At 38.1% G+C, this 16,839-nt stretch overlaps 2 protein-coding genes across 2 annotated transcripts; one reads left to right on the top strand and one right to left on the bottom strand.

Moving 5' to 3' along the window:
* Window positions 1-445: 445 nt before the first annotated feature.
* On the top strand, window positions 446-11,888 carry usp4 (ubiquitin specific peptidase 4 (proto-oncogene)). The gene is made up of 22 exons (XM_056750859.1): window positions 446-624; window positions 2,063-2,190; window positions 2,367-2,497; window positions 3,140-3,266; window positions 3,775-3,920; window positions 4,029-4,087; window positions 4,267-4,410; window positions 4,893-5,010; window positions 5,085-5,258; window positions 5,351-5,509; window positions 5,663-5,887; window positions 5,969-6,052; window positions 6,227-6,321; window positions 6,415-6,597; window positions 6,689-6,909; window positions 7,078-7,299; window positions 8,447-8,517; window positions 8,818-8,933; window positions 9,070-9,219; window positions 10,795-10,898; window positions 11,218-11,306; window positions 11,553-11,888. The coding sequence occupies exons 1-22, from the start codon at window positions 476-478 to the stop codon at window positions 11,673-11,675; spliced, it is 3,018 nt and encodes a 1,005-aa protein (XP_056606837.1). The 5' UTR covers window positions 446-475; the 3' UTR covers window positions 11,676-11,888.
* Window positions 11,889-14,440: 2,552 nt separating this feature from the next.
* gpx1b (glutathione peroxidase 1b) lies at window positions 14,441-15,622 on the bottom strand. Its single transcript, XM_056750336.1, has 2 exons — window positions 15,329-15,622; window positions 14,441-15,059 (listed from the first exon to the last, which is right to left on the bottom strand). Exons 1-2 carry the CDS (start codon window positions 15,548-15,550, stop codon window positions 14,709-14,711), a joined length of 573 nt encoding a protein of 190 aa, XP_056606314.1. The 5' UTR covers window positions 15,551-15,622; the 3' UTR covers window positions 14,441-14,708.
* Between the last annotated feature and the right edge of the window lie 1,217 nt (window positions 15,623-16,839).

Below are 16,839 nucleotides of genomic sequence, written 5' to 3'. Positions count from 1 at the left end.
TATTATGATAAACTGTTGTCTTTTTCTGCATTTATTGAGAAGTTAAAAAAAATCCTAATGTTGCCCCAAAAATCTCAGTTGCTAACATTCATCCAAATCGTTTTGGAGGAACACATCTTTGTGTTCAACAGAACAAATAAATGTATATATAAGTTTAGAACAACTTGATAAAGAGTAATTCATAGCATAATTTTCATTTTTGGATGGACTATCCCTTTAGTGTCATGTTTTCAATACCCACGTAACCCATCATTACTCAATGCACGATTTAGACTCAAATTCTGTCTTGATATGATATAATATGCAAAGACAGTTATTTGAATAAACTTTTACTAGCCACCCGTCATTTTTCGAGTTACTCGAATGTCTCTTGGCTGATCTCGACAGGCAGGTTTGCGCGCTCCCTACATCGCTGCGCGTCCCCAGCGATATACTTCAGCGCGCCCGCGGTCACTGCGGGTTCACTCGCTGCACGATGGCGGAGGGAGGCGGACCCGAATCGGGTAATGCTTCAGACCCTGACGAGAAGCCGGTGATCGCACAGACACCCGTACCGTCCACTGAGAACCAAAAGCAGAGCATAGGGACTCTTCTGAAAACACCGCTTCGGAAGGGAGACGAGTGGTAAGAGGCTTTTTAAATGGAATCGAAAGGGAGGCACGCGTTGTCGGCACCAGGCCTACGAAACACCGGCTGCCGGAAATCTCTTCACTGGCCGGGTCTCCGGACAGCCACCCGTTCCGCTAGCAGCTACTAAATCTCTCCCATTGAAATCAACGAACCTGTAAACATTAATTGACTACATTAAGGATTTAACACCATTGTGTTGGGTTTAAACGAGGACGCTGTCTTGTAGCTAGTTAGCATAGGTTAACCAGCTTTAGCTTATCGTTTCTCTTCAGTTATCCCCGTTCTCACCGTAATGTCACCTTAATGAATAAATGACCGTCGGAGACGCTTTCATGCACGTCAGTACTACGGGTTTGTTGCACAAATGTAACTAGTAAATTGTAAGTTATCATGTATATTGCATGTCAAATAACTGATAAGTTAGCGTTATGCTTGTAAGGCACTTTAGCCAATGCTAGTTAGCCAGGCTAGTTTGCTAATCAATTAACGCTGTGTATCGTGAAGAGTTCAATTGTGTCAGACGCTAATCTCGTCTCAAAGTAAGGGTCAAACGAGACTAAAATAACGATTTAACTTCGGACTCTGATTTAAAGCGAAGTTTAAAGCACCTTAACTAGTAATTCAGCGAGTCTGTGCTTTGTCATGGCCACTGGATAACACCCAGTTACAATGTTGTTTGGCAACATGATGATTGTTTATCGCAAATAATGATTAAGTGAAGGAGTGTTTCGAATTAATAGAGATTAAAGGACAAAATGTGTGCATGTTCATGCTGTTATATCAGTAAACATGTGAAAATGTACTTTGTTTTGAAAGCTAGCTGATAGAAAAGTGAAAAGTCATCATAGGAGACATACTATTTGCTTTTGTTTTAGGCTTAAATCAGAGGAACTTGACATCTTCAGTACTTAAATCTCACTTGTATGTAAAAATAAGTGAATAGTTCTACTTTGAAATCTGTAGACTTGAAAAAGAGAAATTAATTTGATGGGATAATATTTGCCACGATCATCTTAAAATGAAGGAGATCTCTTAAATGTATTTTAAAACTTGGTTGAAACCTTTAAGGCTCCCATTATTATCTTTTTACATAAACACTTCTAGATTGCTTTCTGCGAAGCTTCTGTGCCATAACTCAAAAGTGTAAAAACTCTATGGAAAAATACATTTTTGTAACATACTGAACTGAATTTGGACTAGATTGAAGTGGAACCCTGCTAACAAGCTGACGTAGTGGAACATGTTCCAACTTTAGATGAGATTAAGAAAGACATCCTTATTGACTGTTTCTATATTAGTAGATGTGTGCGGTTGCTTTCAGGATTCCTCTTTAATTAATTCAGCCCGTCCCTAATAATTTCAGAGAAAATCCACGTACGTCATTCTTGCCCCACAGGTTAACGCACTGACTTCCCCTTGCTCCACTTTTTAGGTATTTGATTGACAGCCGGTGGTTTAAACAGTGGAAGAAATATGTGGGCTTTGACAGCTGGGATATGTACAATGTCGGAGAGCACAATCTGTACCCGGGACCCATTGACAACTCTGGGCTCTTTTCAGGTAATGAATGATGTTGTGCCTACCTTTGTTTTGCCTCATTCTTGTACATGGGGGTTGTATTTTGTGTACAGATGGATCATTCTGGGCACGCTATTAAAGATTGGATTCTGGCATTTTAGATTTTTTAATATTGGTGATTATCTGACTGAAAGCAGTGTGGCTGTTCTCTGTTACAGATAATGAATCCCAGACGCTTAAAGAACATCTTATAGATGAGTTAGATTATGTGTTGATGCCTACCGAGGCCTGGAATAAACTGGTCAGCTGGTATGGCTGTTTGGAGGGTCAGAAGCCCATCATCAGAAAGGTTACACCTCTTCCTTTTTGTACATTTATTTGTAATGCTCCTAATGCAACATTGATTTAAAATTTTACTCTCTCAAAAGGAGCTTTGAGACTCAAGTGTTTTTTTAAATGTATGCAATATTATACGCTTTTTATGTCCCCTGTATGGTAGACAGACACTAGGATCGTTAGTAATGTCTTATATAAATTGTCATTTTTGTCTTTGATAATTGCGTTGAAACATTACGCAATTAAATAAAAGGGTCACTATTATTATTTTGTGTTTGTGTATATTTAAGTGTGTTAAAGGGATACTTCAGGCAAGAAACAAAATTTCTCCATGTTTTACTCACTGTCATCCTGGCTGATAATGACTTTCCTCTTGAAGAAAAAGGCAGTCGAAGTAAAATACCACCGTTCATTTCACTTCCAAGCGGTAGAATGGGAGTGAATTGTGATAAAAAAAAATTAAACTCCAGAAATTCCTCTTAAAACAAGCCTCTCGTTCACGCGCAGCAGAGGAATAACTGAAGGATGCCTTGAGGGGGATTAAAACATGGGGAAATTTAATTTCTTACATGAAGTATCCTTTTAACGTGAGATACAGATTGATGGTTTGTTTGTCATTTTCTCATATTAAGTCTATTTTTTTTATGTTTCCCAGGTGGTTGAGCATGGGATGTTTGTGAAGCATTGTAAAGTGGAGGTGTATTTGCTCGAGTTAAACCTGTGTGAAAATGCCAACATGGATAAAGTAGTCACCTGCCATTTTAGCAAAGCGGACACTATAGGTATGAGATTCCTAATTGTAAATATTATTAAAAAAAAAAAATATTTCCTGACATAACCCGAATGGATTAATCTAAAATTTTTAAAGCTGCAGTTTTGTTGTTAAAAAAATAGTTACTAGCAAGTAGGTAAAAATCTCTGTTAAAAAATAATATTTTCATTCCGCATGCTGATTCACGCACGTATTACATCACACTCATTATAATTGTGAAATATAAAATGGGCTGTCAGTACAGTTTTGCAGGAAATTTCATTTTACTTTGACCAACGTTAAGATGAATATATTAAGTAACCTGCAATTTTAAGTTTAAAATAGCAATGGGGATATAAAGGGAAAATTTACAGATTGCAGCTTTCATTACGTTATGTTTACATCAGCAGTGAATACCAGTACAATAAGATTAGTTCGAATGGATTACACTTTGTACAATTTTTTCTCTTAAAGCTCTTGCCGGGATTGTATTAACCTCTACAGCTCCTGTTATAATATGTGAATTTCTTTTTGATCAGATACCATTGAAAAAGAGATGAGGAGGTTATTTGACATCCCATCAGAAAAAGAGACCCGGCTTTGGAATAAATATATGAGCAACACATACGAACAACTGAACAAGCTGGACAGCACAGTACAGGACGCAGGACTTTTTCAAGGACAGGTAAAACATTGTGCTACATTTACAGTTTTGGTTCTTTTGAAAACCTGACTGAAAAAGTTTTTATAAGTTCACATCATGAATCTCGTCTCTCCAATGTTTCTCCTTCAGGTGCTTGTTATTGAGATGAAGAACGAGGATGGAACGTGGCCAAGGCATGCCTATTCCAAGTGTGTACATGCAGTTGCGTTTTTTTTTAGATTTGATGTATATCTGACATTTTATGACCGAAAGGGATTCTATTCCTGAACTGTTAGAACACTGTTCTTACTAGGCATAACTCAATAAAAGTGTTTCTATTTGTAAATTGAGAATTTATTTGAGACTGTAATTCATTTGTGATTAACAGGACCAGTACTTCCACCTCTCGAAATTATACAACTTCCCCGAAACTCTCCTCCAATTCGTCTGCCACCATTTCCTCCACGATAACGAATGGGGATAGCAATAGCAACTCTGGTTTCATGCTGAACAACAGTTCATCTGGTAACAGGTCAGATCATCATATAATCTAATGTCATGATCAAGAAAGTCATTTCTTATGTCTCATAAAAACCCTTGAATTCAGACTGGAGGATCTACATTTAAAAACATTGTTAAATTGTAAAAATAGCACTGCACTTCAGTTGGAGTCATGTAACTATAAACAGCTTTTTTTTCAATTGTTTGCTTGTTGAATGACCACTGAAAAAATCCAATGCAGTCGCTCTTAAGCACTGTAAAGGTTTTGTTGGGACCACCCTTATAACACCTTTTGATAAAATGTTAAAATCAACATCCTCCCGTGGTTTGCATCATTCAGTTTGCCGCAGGTTTAGTTCCTGTCTTTGAGTGTACATGGGAACTAGAAGCGGTCTAGTTTCCAGTTTTCTGATATTGTTACTGATAGGATTTGTTGCAGTTAGTCTCACTTGAGGCTGTTCGTAAATATTTTCAAGTGCACTGTGACTTTGCTAACCCAACTTACCTTTACAGGTTGGGAAGTTACAACTCGTACAGCTCGTCCTATAGTTACAAAGAATCGGCCGCTCAGCCAGGCCTCTGTGGTCTGAGTAACCTGGGCAACACCTGTTTCATGAACTCTGCTCTCCAGGTACACACACAAAAGCTCATTCAAAGAAATCCTCACCGGGATTGCTATTTTTTTACATTTCCTTCTATTCTCAGTGCCTGAGCAACACTCCTGCACTGACAGAATATTTCCTGGAGGATCGGTACGAAGCGGAGATCAACCGGGAAAATCCGTTAGGGATGCGAGGAGAGATCGCAGAGGCGTACGCAGAACTGGTGAAACAGACGTGGCTTAGTAGGAGCAGTTATGTGGCTCCTCGCACTTTTAAAGTAAGTGCATGACTTAAGATGCTAGTTCCTATAGAGACCGAATTCTTTCCATATTAATTCATTCGCATTTCTAATATCTTCTTCCTGGACAGACCCAGGTGGGTAGGTTTGCCCCACAGTTCTCAGGGTACCAGCAACAGGATTCACAAGAGTTGCTGGCCTTTTTGCTTGACGGCCTGCATGAGGACCTTAATCGTGTTAAGAAGAAGCCTTACCTGGCCCTGAGAGATGCCGATGGACGGCCTGATGAGGTAAACCTCTTGGTTCCATCGTTCATTTAAATTCAAAGTTCAAAATAAAGTGTTGATCTAGTATTCTAATTGGTTCTTTTTTGGTGTGCAAATGACACACTGGTCCATAACTATAATGTTGTGTTATGTAAATCATGTTTTATCTCTTTGTAGATTGTTGCTAAGGAAGCATGGGCGAACCACAGGTTGCGGAATGACTCCATAATTGTAGACATCTTTCACGGCTTGTTCAAATCTACTCTGGTTTGCCCAGAGTGCTCCAAAGTTTCTGTTACCTTTGACCCCTTTTGCTACCTCACGCTGCCCCTACCCATGAAAAAAGATCGCACTATGGAGTTGTTCTTGGTCCGAATTGACCCCCAGTCCAGAGTAATGAAAGTAAGACATGTTTTTCTAATTATGTGTAGTCATAGGATTTGTCAACAATCTGGACTAAATAATGCTTTTATTTTCTTCCAGTACCGTGTCGTGGTTCCAAAAATGGGTGTAGTGGCAGATCTTTGCAGCGCTTTGGCCAAACTATCTGGAATTCCTTCTGAGAATGTAAGATTTTTATTATACCAAAATACATACTTTTTTTGTCGTTTGTGAAACACAAACCGTTTTTTCTCACAATGCAAGTAAATTGTTAACGATGCAGTTTAGCTTAAGAACAATATGGGGATTTTATACAATAATTAAAAAAAGTAAAATTCCCTGTTCCTATTTTGTCTCTAGATGGTTGTGGCAGATGTTTACAATCACAGATTCCATAAAATATACAAACGGGACGATGGTCTCAATCACATCATGGAGAAAGACGACATCTTTGTGCAAGTCGCCTTTTACGTTACCCATAATCTTTGAATTGTTTCGTTTAGGGTTGTTTTCTGTGGTCTTACTTGTTATGTCTTTTGTGGTAATAGTTACGAGGTATTGGAGGAAGACAGCGAGAGGATGAACCTGCCCGTGTACTTCAGAGAGAGGCACGCCAAGCACAGTGGAGGCTCCACTGGAACGATGCTCTTCGGTCAACCTCTCCTCATCACCGTCACGCGCCACAACCTTACTGTGGATACCCTCTATGACCGTGTGCTGGAGAGAATCGGGTCAGTTGCGTTCTTCGTTCAGAGGCCTGTTAGTCAAAAATTTGTCCTGTTGTTTCAAATCAGGTTGACTTTTTTGTTTCTGTTGTTTTAGGCGGTACGCCAAGCGCTCGCAGGGAACCGTAACAGAGAGTAAGGCGTCAGCCTCAGCCACCTCTTCTAGCAGTAGCCAATCAGCAGAATGCGTCGCTTCCGTATCCAGCATAGCACTGAGCGGGTGCAGCAGCCCAATCTCAGATGGAGCTTCCTGCAGTGCCGGATCCAATGGCAGCCACCATTCTGGAACCTCCAACGGCCCCAATGGAGTTTGTGATGGTAAGGCACTAGGAAATTTGAGATATATTTAAATAAATGTATGTGATTGTTAGCATATTAGCATTTCTGAAATTGTAATAGAAAAGACTCAACCGTTTGTTGCGTCAATGGCAATACAAGGTCTTTTTTGTGACAGCAGTTATACTTAATTCTGTTCATGTGTCTAAGGTGATGAGGAGGCCATGGACCACCAGGAGAGTCCCGAACCGGAGAACAGCCACTCAGACACTGCGGACGGAGAGGAAGACTCGGAACCAGAGAACGGACCCAATAGCAGTGGCGGAAAATCGTTCTCCAAGCCTAAACTCTTCTCTTTCAGCATGGTTAACTCGTACGGAACAGCCAACATTAGCTCTTTGCCTTTTGATGGCAATCATCTTAAACTCACAAGTAACTATCTGCTCAATACCTTCAATTAGGGCTGAACGATTAATTGCATTTGCGATTAAATCGCGATGTGATACAATGCGATTTTCTTACCACAAAGACTGCGATTAATAATGGGGATGTACAGTTTGATGCGACCCTGCTCGGAGCTGACCAGTACCATATCAAAAGCATTAGTAATTGCATGGAAAATGCGCACCATGCGGCTTTCTCCAAAAGTGGAAGATTGCTCTCTCGTGGTGACCACCTGCGAATGCGTTGCACCTTATTATTTCAGCGTCTTTGCTGCGGGTCTGTATTTGAACCATGAGCCGTGGCTGAAGAGCATGTTGCACCACATGCGTGGTGAGACTGCTTCCGGCATTTAGAATAATGAATTTGTACATTGACCTGTTTTACCATTGACTCATGCTCGACAGAGGAAACTTAAGTGTAAAGGGACTATTTTGTCTGTTTTGTGTGGATGATCCTGCGCAGTGTCAGGTATTGTGTGTGCGCTATCATTAATGTTGCCTCAAGGTGCAAGACTACTTATGTCATGCAGCACTTACACAATAACAAAAGCCAAAATGTACGATAATACATATATTAATAGTTTAGACAATCTTTAAATAAATAAGAAAAAATATATAGTAAGTTAATAGACAGTGTTTAACTGCAATCAATATGTTTTCATGTTTATTACAGCAAGCGGGTTTCCATCACTCCGGTTTTATTCGCATTTTGAAGTTTCATAAAAGAAACAGAAAATTTCGAATTAAAAACCCTTAATTCGCCAAAAAGTTTTTACGCTCGCTTGAAGTGGTTTTTCAATTCATTGCGAAAAAGGGTTAATGGAAGATGAAACGCATTTGCTGTATAAATTCCTCCAAAGACTCACAGAACTATTTCATAGTTTATCGTTAACCTTTCTAATATTGTGTTGGTCACTATGATTAATTGATTTTCTTTATTAAATAAAACAGGATGTAAGGTGCTTTTAAAATAAAAGCATATTAAACCTCAATTGCAATTTTAGTAAAAATAATCACAGTGAGATTATATTTCAAAATCGTTCAGCCCTACCTTCAACACTGAATCACACCGATTGTTTAATATGAATATGATTCTTTACAAAGTGGTAGATCCTAATAAATGTACATTTTCACAGGTCATTCTACAGTAGCTATCGATTGGGACTCGGACGTCAAGAAAACGTGCTATGATGATGATGAAGCTGAGGTTATCCTTACACTTTCATTCAAAATTGTTGTCTTTAAAATCATTGGATTTGTGTGTTGATTATAAGAAAGTAATGTAAAATCAGGGTCCACCAGACCTCGTTCAGATGAATCCCTGGAGTTTTGTCAATTTGAGCTTGCAGAACTTTACTCCCTAAAGCAGCAGAACTATGTTTTTTAATTGATTATTTGTTGACCTTTATTGTCTGTATGGTGTTAGACTAGTTGAACATTCAGCACTCTGCTACTATCCAGCCAATCCAAGTGTTCCTTAGACATTTAATATGAAGTCTCTTCTTAGGCCTACGAAAAACACGAGAGCACGTTGCACACGCAGAAGAAGAAGACCACAGTAGCTTTAAGAGAATGCATCGAGCTCTTTACTACGATGGAGACTTTAGGAGAACACGACCCCTGGTGAGAACACACTCAAGTCATAACATATCACATGACTTACTCTCCACACAGCTCTTTTTTATACATTTAGGAGTGTTCAGATGGGCAAGAGTTTTAACTTCTTTTATTTATTGGCTGATGTGTATCTCGTCTACAGGTACTGCCCCACGTGTAAGAAACACCAGCAGGCCACTAAGAAGTTTGACCTGTGGTCTCTCCCGCGCATCCTGGTAGTCCATCTGAAGCGGTTTTCTTATAATCGCTGCTGGAGAGACAAGCTCGACACTGTTGTGGACTTTCCTATTAGGTAAATACCTGCTTGACACATTGCTTGTCTGCTTCAAATTTACTAGGGTTGGGTGATGCCTACCACATTGGCATCCGACGATGCCTACAGTAAAATATGATGCGAGGGTTCGGGGTATATCAGTTTGCTAAATGGCTATCTGCCAAAACATTAAAACAATTATATCATTAAAAACTTCACATTGTACTTTTCCACTAGATATTTTCGACTTCATCTCATCAGCAATTTAGATTTTGGCATGCTCTGCAGCAGCTGACCATGTGGTTATTTCACTTTCTATTTTCGTCTCGCGTACATGTGTTCCACATCATCCAAAGCATACACTCGACTGCGGAACAGTGCGAATAGACGTGCTCGACACATGCGCAGTTTGTCTTCCCGTAGACTGACTCGGTTGTCTCAACATTTGTCTCGGGAATGTGCAGTTGTACCCAATTTGAGACCTCGCGGACGGGATATACAGATGACCGTGGACCCTTCTGATGATGAAAATTGCGTCATGCGGGCAGCGCGCTCGCACGGATGGCTGGAGTATACTATGGGCAAGATCACGATGCCTGCTCAACATTGTGATGTCTGTCAGCCATTAGCGATGGACGATGGCATCTTCTATTGGCCCAACCCTAACATTTACACCAAGTTTACACTGCAAGTGACCGATGTAGCAAAAGTAGAACTGGAATTGTTACAACAAACACAGTTGCCTTGCAGTGCAATTGGTATATACAAATAATTATTTTTTTAGTCACATTTGTTTTAGATGAGTAATTTAACAGTTCAGTCTTGAAAGAATAGTGTGTAAAATTTGTTATATTTTTAACATGGAAATCTTGATGGCAACCTGTATCCTCCTTGGAAAGTGGCATATGTTAATTTACCCACTAGATGGCACCATAGTGTCAGTTTGCATTTTGTATTAAGGAAATGTGATGTGAAATTCAGAAGGGAGTTGTACCACAAAAATGGGGCAATGGTTTGTCGTTCTATCAATGATTGACCCTTTTGGAGTTTCCTGCCAGCGTTTGGAGATCTTCAGGCTGCACTTTTTAAAAGCCAGTTTAAAGTTAAAAGATGAACTTTTGACTTTGAGAATATTCACCAGTGTAGATTTGTGTATGATGTAAACAACTAGTAGTGTAATGTAAACAGATATCTTATATTGCAACGTTGTAACTTTCTGTAAATTAAACTACAACACATTTTAGAAGTTTTGGTTTTTATGTATTTGACTGAAGTTTTTGGCCTTCATCCCGTTTTTGAGGCGTTATTTGTTAAAAGCAGTTGGTTGGCAGGTAACACAGTTGCAATAAGGAAGGTGGTGTCAGTTTCTGAGAAGCCGAATCGTAGACAAACACATCCATTGTTCATTGTGGTAAACTGATATAGAACAAAGTCCAGTACCCCAGATGTCACTGCTCGGGTTGAAATACGCAGTTAAGGCATAAAACCATTAATTCAATATATTTTTAGGTTTTGTCGATTAATTGATTGTGAAAGTAAAGTTTTTCAAAAGGAACTGAATTCAGGTACCATGTTGATATGTCAGGACATTAATGTTCACTGTTTTTCTCACAGGGACTTGAACATGTCAGAGTTTGTTTGCGACCCCAAAGCTGACCCATACGTCTATGACCTCATTGCTGTTTCCAATCATTATGGTGGAATGGGTGGTGGCCATTGTAAGTCACTCTCAGTTGTTCTCCTGTTATTTCATAACACTTAATTCCTTGTGAAATCACCAACTTCCTGTTCATGTGTCTTATCTGATTTTTTTAATGTCTTAGCCGTCAGTTTGTGGCGACAAGTTGACATTTGTCATGAATCATAGTTGTTCTTCCTTGGTTGATTAGATATAAAGCATTTGATGTGCTTCTACAGACAATGTTACATACAGTAAATCATTTGCATACGTCACTGTATGCCTTCATGGTATTGTAGCTATGGATAATTGACTTTAAAATTTCTGAGATTGGGCAATAAACTTGTTTCCTCTTTCAGACACTGCATATGGCAAGAACAAAATTGATGGCAAATGGTATTACTTTGATGACAGCAGTGTTTCTGCTGCTACCGAGGATCAGATTGTGGTGAGGCTCCTGCTTTTTATTAAAGTATATTCTGCTGCCCTTTCCGGCAATAAAATGAGTCGTAAAACAATTTCAAGGTCAATGAATCGATCTCATCAAATTTATAAACAATTGTTCTTTTCAGCTCACGACAAATAAGATACAGACTTGAACTCAAACCAAAGCGCTGTTCATAGTTTTTTGACATGTTTTTGGTAGAGTTGCATTATATAAGGATAAATATCACAATGTATGTTTTCTCCACAGACTAAAGCAGCTTACGTGCTCTTTTACCAACGCAGAGAAGCGGACACACCATCCAAATCTCCCCCCTCTGCATCACTAGGTGGAGCTCCAGAGACCCTGGATGACAACATGGACACCAACTGAGTTTCTTTACTCTTTTTAAAAAAAAAAAGAACAGGCACTGAAACAAAACTACATGAAATCAACAATGCATCAACGCACATCCCTGGCTACTTCAGTGACTATTAAAGGCTCACGAAAAGGCCCTTTGTTTTAAGCTTTATTTTAATTTTCTTTCACACATGCATCAGAGCCAAAAAAGGATATTAATAATAAATAAAGAGATTTTTAGTTTGATGTGTGACATGAAAGACATTATTCTTGGACCTTGATGCCTGCTGATAATAGAAGTGAATTTCATTTGTTTGAAATGAGGGTAAAACGGCAATATAACCTCTTTTTTTGGACGACATGAATGTTAGTTGAAATTTTGCTTAGATCTGGAAAGGGGAACTGCCTAGAAATAGACCATGTATGCAACGTTACGCTCATCTGAAATGTTTTGCCTTTTCTCTCACTAATGTTGGACTCAAGCTTTCAGCATCTTGTAACGTGCCTCCTGTGAAGAATAGATTCTCTGTGTATGAATTCTTCTAGGCCTATGGTGATGAGCACAGAGATTCTCTTTTAAGCTTTATATTTAGTATTGTCTCCATATTTTATCGATCCCATCACAAGGCAGTCTGCTGGATAAATATGCCATAAAAGTGGGTGTTGGCCTGAGACTTCTCACTCTCAAAGTTGCTCAAACTAGATGCCACAAAATGTCAGGTTGACATTTTGCCCTAAACTTTAGAAAGAGATGTTTGCTTGTGTTTTGAAGAAGATAGGAGAAGGACATTAAAATAATTTTTTGCGTTTACTAACCTGAAATAAGGTTTCTAATCTAACTGGCACTTATGGAGTGTCCAGTTTCTCATTGGGTGGTTTGTGCTTCAATGCAGAATTTGACAAGATTCGCAATGATTTTTTCTTCTAACTGGAGACAAAAAATATTAAGCCAAATGTGGTGCTAAATTTATGACACTTGAACAGGTGCATGTACACAACAGAGATTAGCATACAGTTTGGTTTAATTGGAAATCACCTTGATACAGAAACAGACATGTTATTTCTTGTAAATGTACATCGGCACATTAGCCATCTGGCTGTGGCAAAATGGGTATCATATGGCTTTACCAATGTTACAAATGCATCATTCTGCGAATAGCATAACACACAAAACCCTTTTGTCCATTACTCCAAGCATTACTGGCATGCAAATTTCTTCGTCCGCAGGATGGTAACTGTGTCATTATTTCTGTTATTTACTTTGGCATTAACAGTCATCGGTAGGTATTTACACTGATGTTGTTTGTTTATGGCAATGACAAATTAATCATCCAGCAGTTGAATTATAAATCAAGCTTTAAAATTTAACGGCAAACTAAGTTAAGATGCTTTTTAACTACCCCATTACAGCTGCCTTTCTAAAGAAGAAACATGCATTTAACTTTTGTTTGGTTGATATTTTTGTTTTCCATAGATGTACATGATCAGAATCTGGGGCACAGTACTATTTTGTGTTTTAATATTTATCATGCCAAGATGTGCAACACCAGGTTTTGATTAAGCATATTTGAATTGGAAATATAATAAAAATATTGAAGTCTGATTATACATATTGGTTTTATTTATTTTATTTATGTGTTTTTCAAGCCCAAAGTTTTCATGAAAAAAGTTGTGTTTTTGATCTACTATGATTCTGTTAATGACTATAGGTCAGTGGTTCTCACTCACCTCGTGTAGGTAGACTTCTCTCATATTTAACCAAATCAAAATGAGTGTTGTTATTCTTTTGATTGGCATATCAAGTTTTATATATTTAAGTCCTATTATACAGATTTTATAATATAAAATGTATCTAAAATGTTGTCTCTTTGATGCTGCCATCCTCAGTTTGAGAATAAAACAGATCTTGAGTAGCCAACCATTGGTTTAGACACAATCATTATTACAATTTTATTTTATAAGAATATACTAGTTATGAACAGTGTTGGGTGTAGCTAGTTATAATATATGCGTGTGCAATAGTGTAATTGACATCAAAATTCAAAGTCTTACTTTAAAATCTGTGCTCACATTTGTACTACTTTGGTCAGTTAATAATATTATTTATTTGAATGAATTAAATAAGCCCTTTCATGTCTATCCTTGAATCACTTAACTAATCAAGGTTGATGTGTAGGATATAGAAAGTAATTAGTAATGAGTAACTAAATACTTTTTGGAGAGAGTAATTTGGACAGTAATCTAATTACACTATTGAATATGTAATGAGTAACTAGTAATTAATTACTTTTTCAGAGTAACTTACCCAACACTGGTTATGAAAGCAATGAATGGAAGGCCTGAGATTCATTGACCAAAAAGTAATTTTAATCTTAAACATTTGTCGGCATTTTAATGACTCTTCTGCTGCCTTCCCTCTCCCACTGAACCATTAAAAATGTATAATATAACTTTTATATTATCCTATCTGTATAATTTACTTTATAACTCAAACGTTTCAAATAAATATTTATACTGACACAAACATGGAAATACTTGCCTATTTTGAGGGTTTGAAAAGGAAATAAAACGTTTTGAAGGAATATAGGCTTCTTGTGTGATTTAAGAAGCTGTTATACATTTAAATAACCTATTAAATTGTTTTGCAAAGCGAAATTCTACTCTCAGCCCGCACGCGCACTCTAGAGATACATTTCCATTGCGCCTCATTAATACTGAATGAAACACTTTAGTTTAGAGCACCTGATGCTGACTCACAGTATCAAAAACATGTCATCATTCAGTGAGCAAAACACAAGTCAAGGAAACCAGTAGAAAACATTTATTGGTTCACAAGGCACGTTGTGCTACATGAGCTTAATGCAACCTCTTAGTTTGAGTTTTTGCATGACATCAGATCCTCCCCACAGACAAGCATGTTTACAGGAGCATCTTCATAAAGTAAAAGTCCAAACATAGCAACATCACGCACAAGACCACAACCTGCTATTAAAACCCGTTGAGACCAATTCAGGTAATAGTATGACATGCAAATACACTAGCAACATGATCTCTAAATCCAGCATTTTATTTTGCGACGCTGAGAAGCTTCTTTATGTCTCCCTCGACGTTGCTGGTCAGGTATCTTCTGCCGTAGCGTTTGAATGGCACTCCGTCGGACGCGATGAGAAACTTCTCGAAGTTCCACGCGATGTCGTATCTGCACACGGGACTCCACACGATGAATTTTGGGTCGCCCATGAAGGCCATTGGCTCATCGCTCGGGGACGGAAGTTTCTCCTTGAGAAAAACGAAGAGAGGATGCGCGTCTTTGCCGTTCACATCGACCTTTTCCAAAAGCTGGAACTTGGGTTCGAAGCCATTCCCAGGACGGACGTACTTCAACGACATAAGGATCTCTTCGTTTTTACAGTTTTCCTATTAAAAATAAATAAGAAATGTCATGACACATAAACATTTTAGTTAATGACCTACATTGCTATTTGCAATCGTCCAACTGCATTTTAATTTTCATTAAATTCTTAAGGCGATCCTCAATTTATTAGTATTAAACAGTGAGAAGCGCATTACATATAAAGTGAGCCACACTTTAAAGAATAGGCAGGTACGTGTTGAAGTCTATTTATTTATTTAAGTTTCTGTTTATTATTACTTCTGAATATCGTGTAAAATATCTGTCATCTTACCTGAAAGCCAAACTGATTGCAGGGGACACCCAGAATCACAAGCCCTTTCTCTGAGAAGCGATCATGGAGCTCGTTCATCTGGGTGTAATCCCTGGTGGTCGTTCCTCAAAGAGATGCGACATTCTCGATGAGGACCACTTTGCCCTTTAAAGATGAGAACTTAAACTCATCGCCTGTGAGCGTTTTAGCTGTGATGTCGTAAAATGATTTCTTGCCAGCCATGTTTCTCCTTTACTGTCTTGCAGATAAAAAGTGCGAAATAAGGAAACGTCTCTGATGTCAAACATTTATCAGAGGTCAGTGTAATCTGCACTTCACAGTCACGCCCACTTTTAAAACACACCCGTAGAAGGTTAGGGAATATCACAAAAACGTTGTGTATAGTTCGTGAATAATTTTCTCTTAATATTTGATTATCTTTCTATAAACGTGTACTTTACTCTTCTATTTTTCAGATACAACGTGTGTATTTAACGCAGAAAGACATACAGGAACGTCACCAAACATTTTTAAAATATGAACAGGACGACGAATTTCACCACGCTCTCTACATTTTACAAAAAACAGGCGCGGCAAACTTCGTGACGCAAATACGCTCCTGCTCTATAGGTTATTACTGTGAAATTTGCTTATCAGTTGCGTTGGTTTGACCTGTGTTTAGTTTAGTAAGTAGCTGTTATAAAGTATCATTATGATGTGGCTGCTTTATTCTGTGCCTGCATGGTGTTTATGCGAGTCTGTACTTGTGACTGTTCTCTTGCACAGTTATTCACTTCATTACTTCAAAGTATACATTATATTACAGAGACAGGATATACAATATAGAGAATCAACAAGTTTGGTCAAACCTAAACCTTGCTTTGCTTTACTGTCAGTGGCACTTTAAAGCAGTCACATGAAAATGTTTTAAACAATTAATTTATTCAATGTAAATTATCACAATTTTTATTTAGCCAACACATTAAGATTTAATTTAAAGAGCGATTTATCGTACCGAGAGTCGAACCTCAGACATTGCAACATGGTCCATTATTCAGAGAGAATTAATAACTCCAGATGACGTTTCATCATTATTCACGCGTTGAAGGCGTTTGTTGTCTGTAACGTATTGGTCACAGACAGTATTTCAGTATGTAGGCTCATATTTGCGAAATAAGGGAAATATATGTCTTATCCTGTACGAGATCATTTCGAGTTATGAGACGCATTCAACTGTTTCTGGTCGTTCACGCCATCTAGTGGTTTAAAGACGTAGTGCATCTCTTCAGTGAATAAACGTATTTCAGTAGGCGTCTGAAGTATCATCATTCAATTAAAAATGTATGACACAATTGTGGGTTTAATTAAGATAGTTGTTATATTATCTATGACACTGTTTTCCACATCACAGTCATCACTTCGGTATTTTTCCTGTTTATCAAGTGTGCGTGCATTGTGACGATTCATTAGGAAAATATAGCACGCTGCCTCGAAGTCTGTTATTGCCTTTAATGTTTATGTTTAATGTTTTA

This window comes from Triplophysa dalaica, chromosome 6 (genome assembly GCF_015846415.1).
Source record: "Triplophysa dalaica isolate WHDGS20190420 chromosome 6, ASM1584641v1, whole genome shotgun sequence".
NCBI classification, from domain to species: Eukaryota; Metazoa; Chordata; class Actinopteri; order Cypriniformes; family Nemacheilidae; genus Triplophysa; species Triplophysa dalaica.
Note: the sequence above shows the minus strand (reverse complement) of the source record. Positions and strands in the feature narration are given on the sequence as shown.

Excerpts from the sequence above, each read along its gene's own strand:
- usp4 (XM_056750859.1), top strand. The coding sequence starts at position 476 with ATGGCGGAGGGAGGCGGACCCGAATCGGGTAATGCTTCAGACCCTGAC. Across the intron at positions 5,510-5,662 it reads CCGATGGACGGCCTGATGAG|ATTGTTGCTAAGGAAGCATG; the intron begins GTAAACCTCTTG and ends ATCTCTTTGTAG. Across the intron at positions 8,934-9,069 it reads TTAGGAGAACACGACCCCTG|GTACTGCCCCACGTGTAAGA; the intron begins GTGAGAACACAC and ends TCTCGTCTACAG.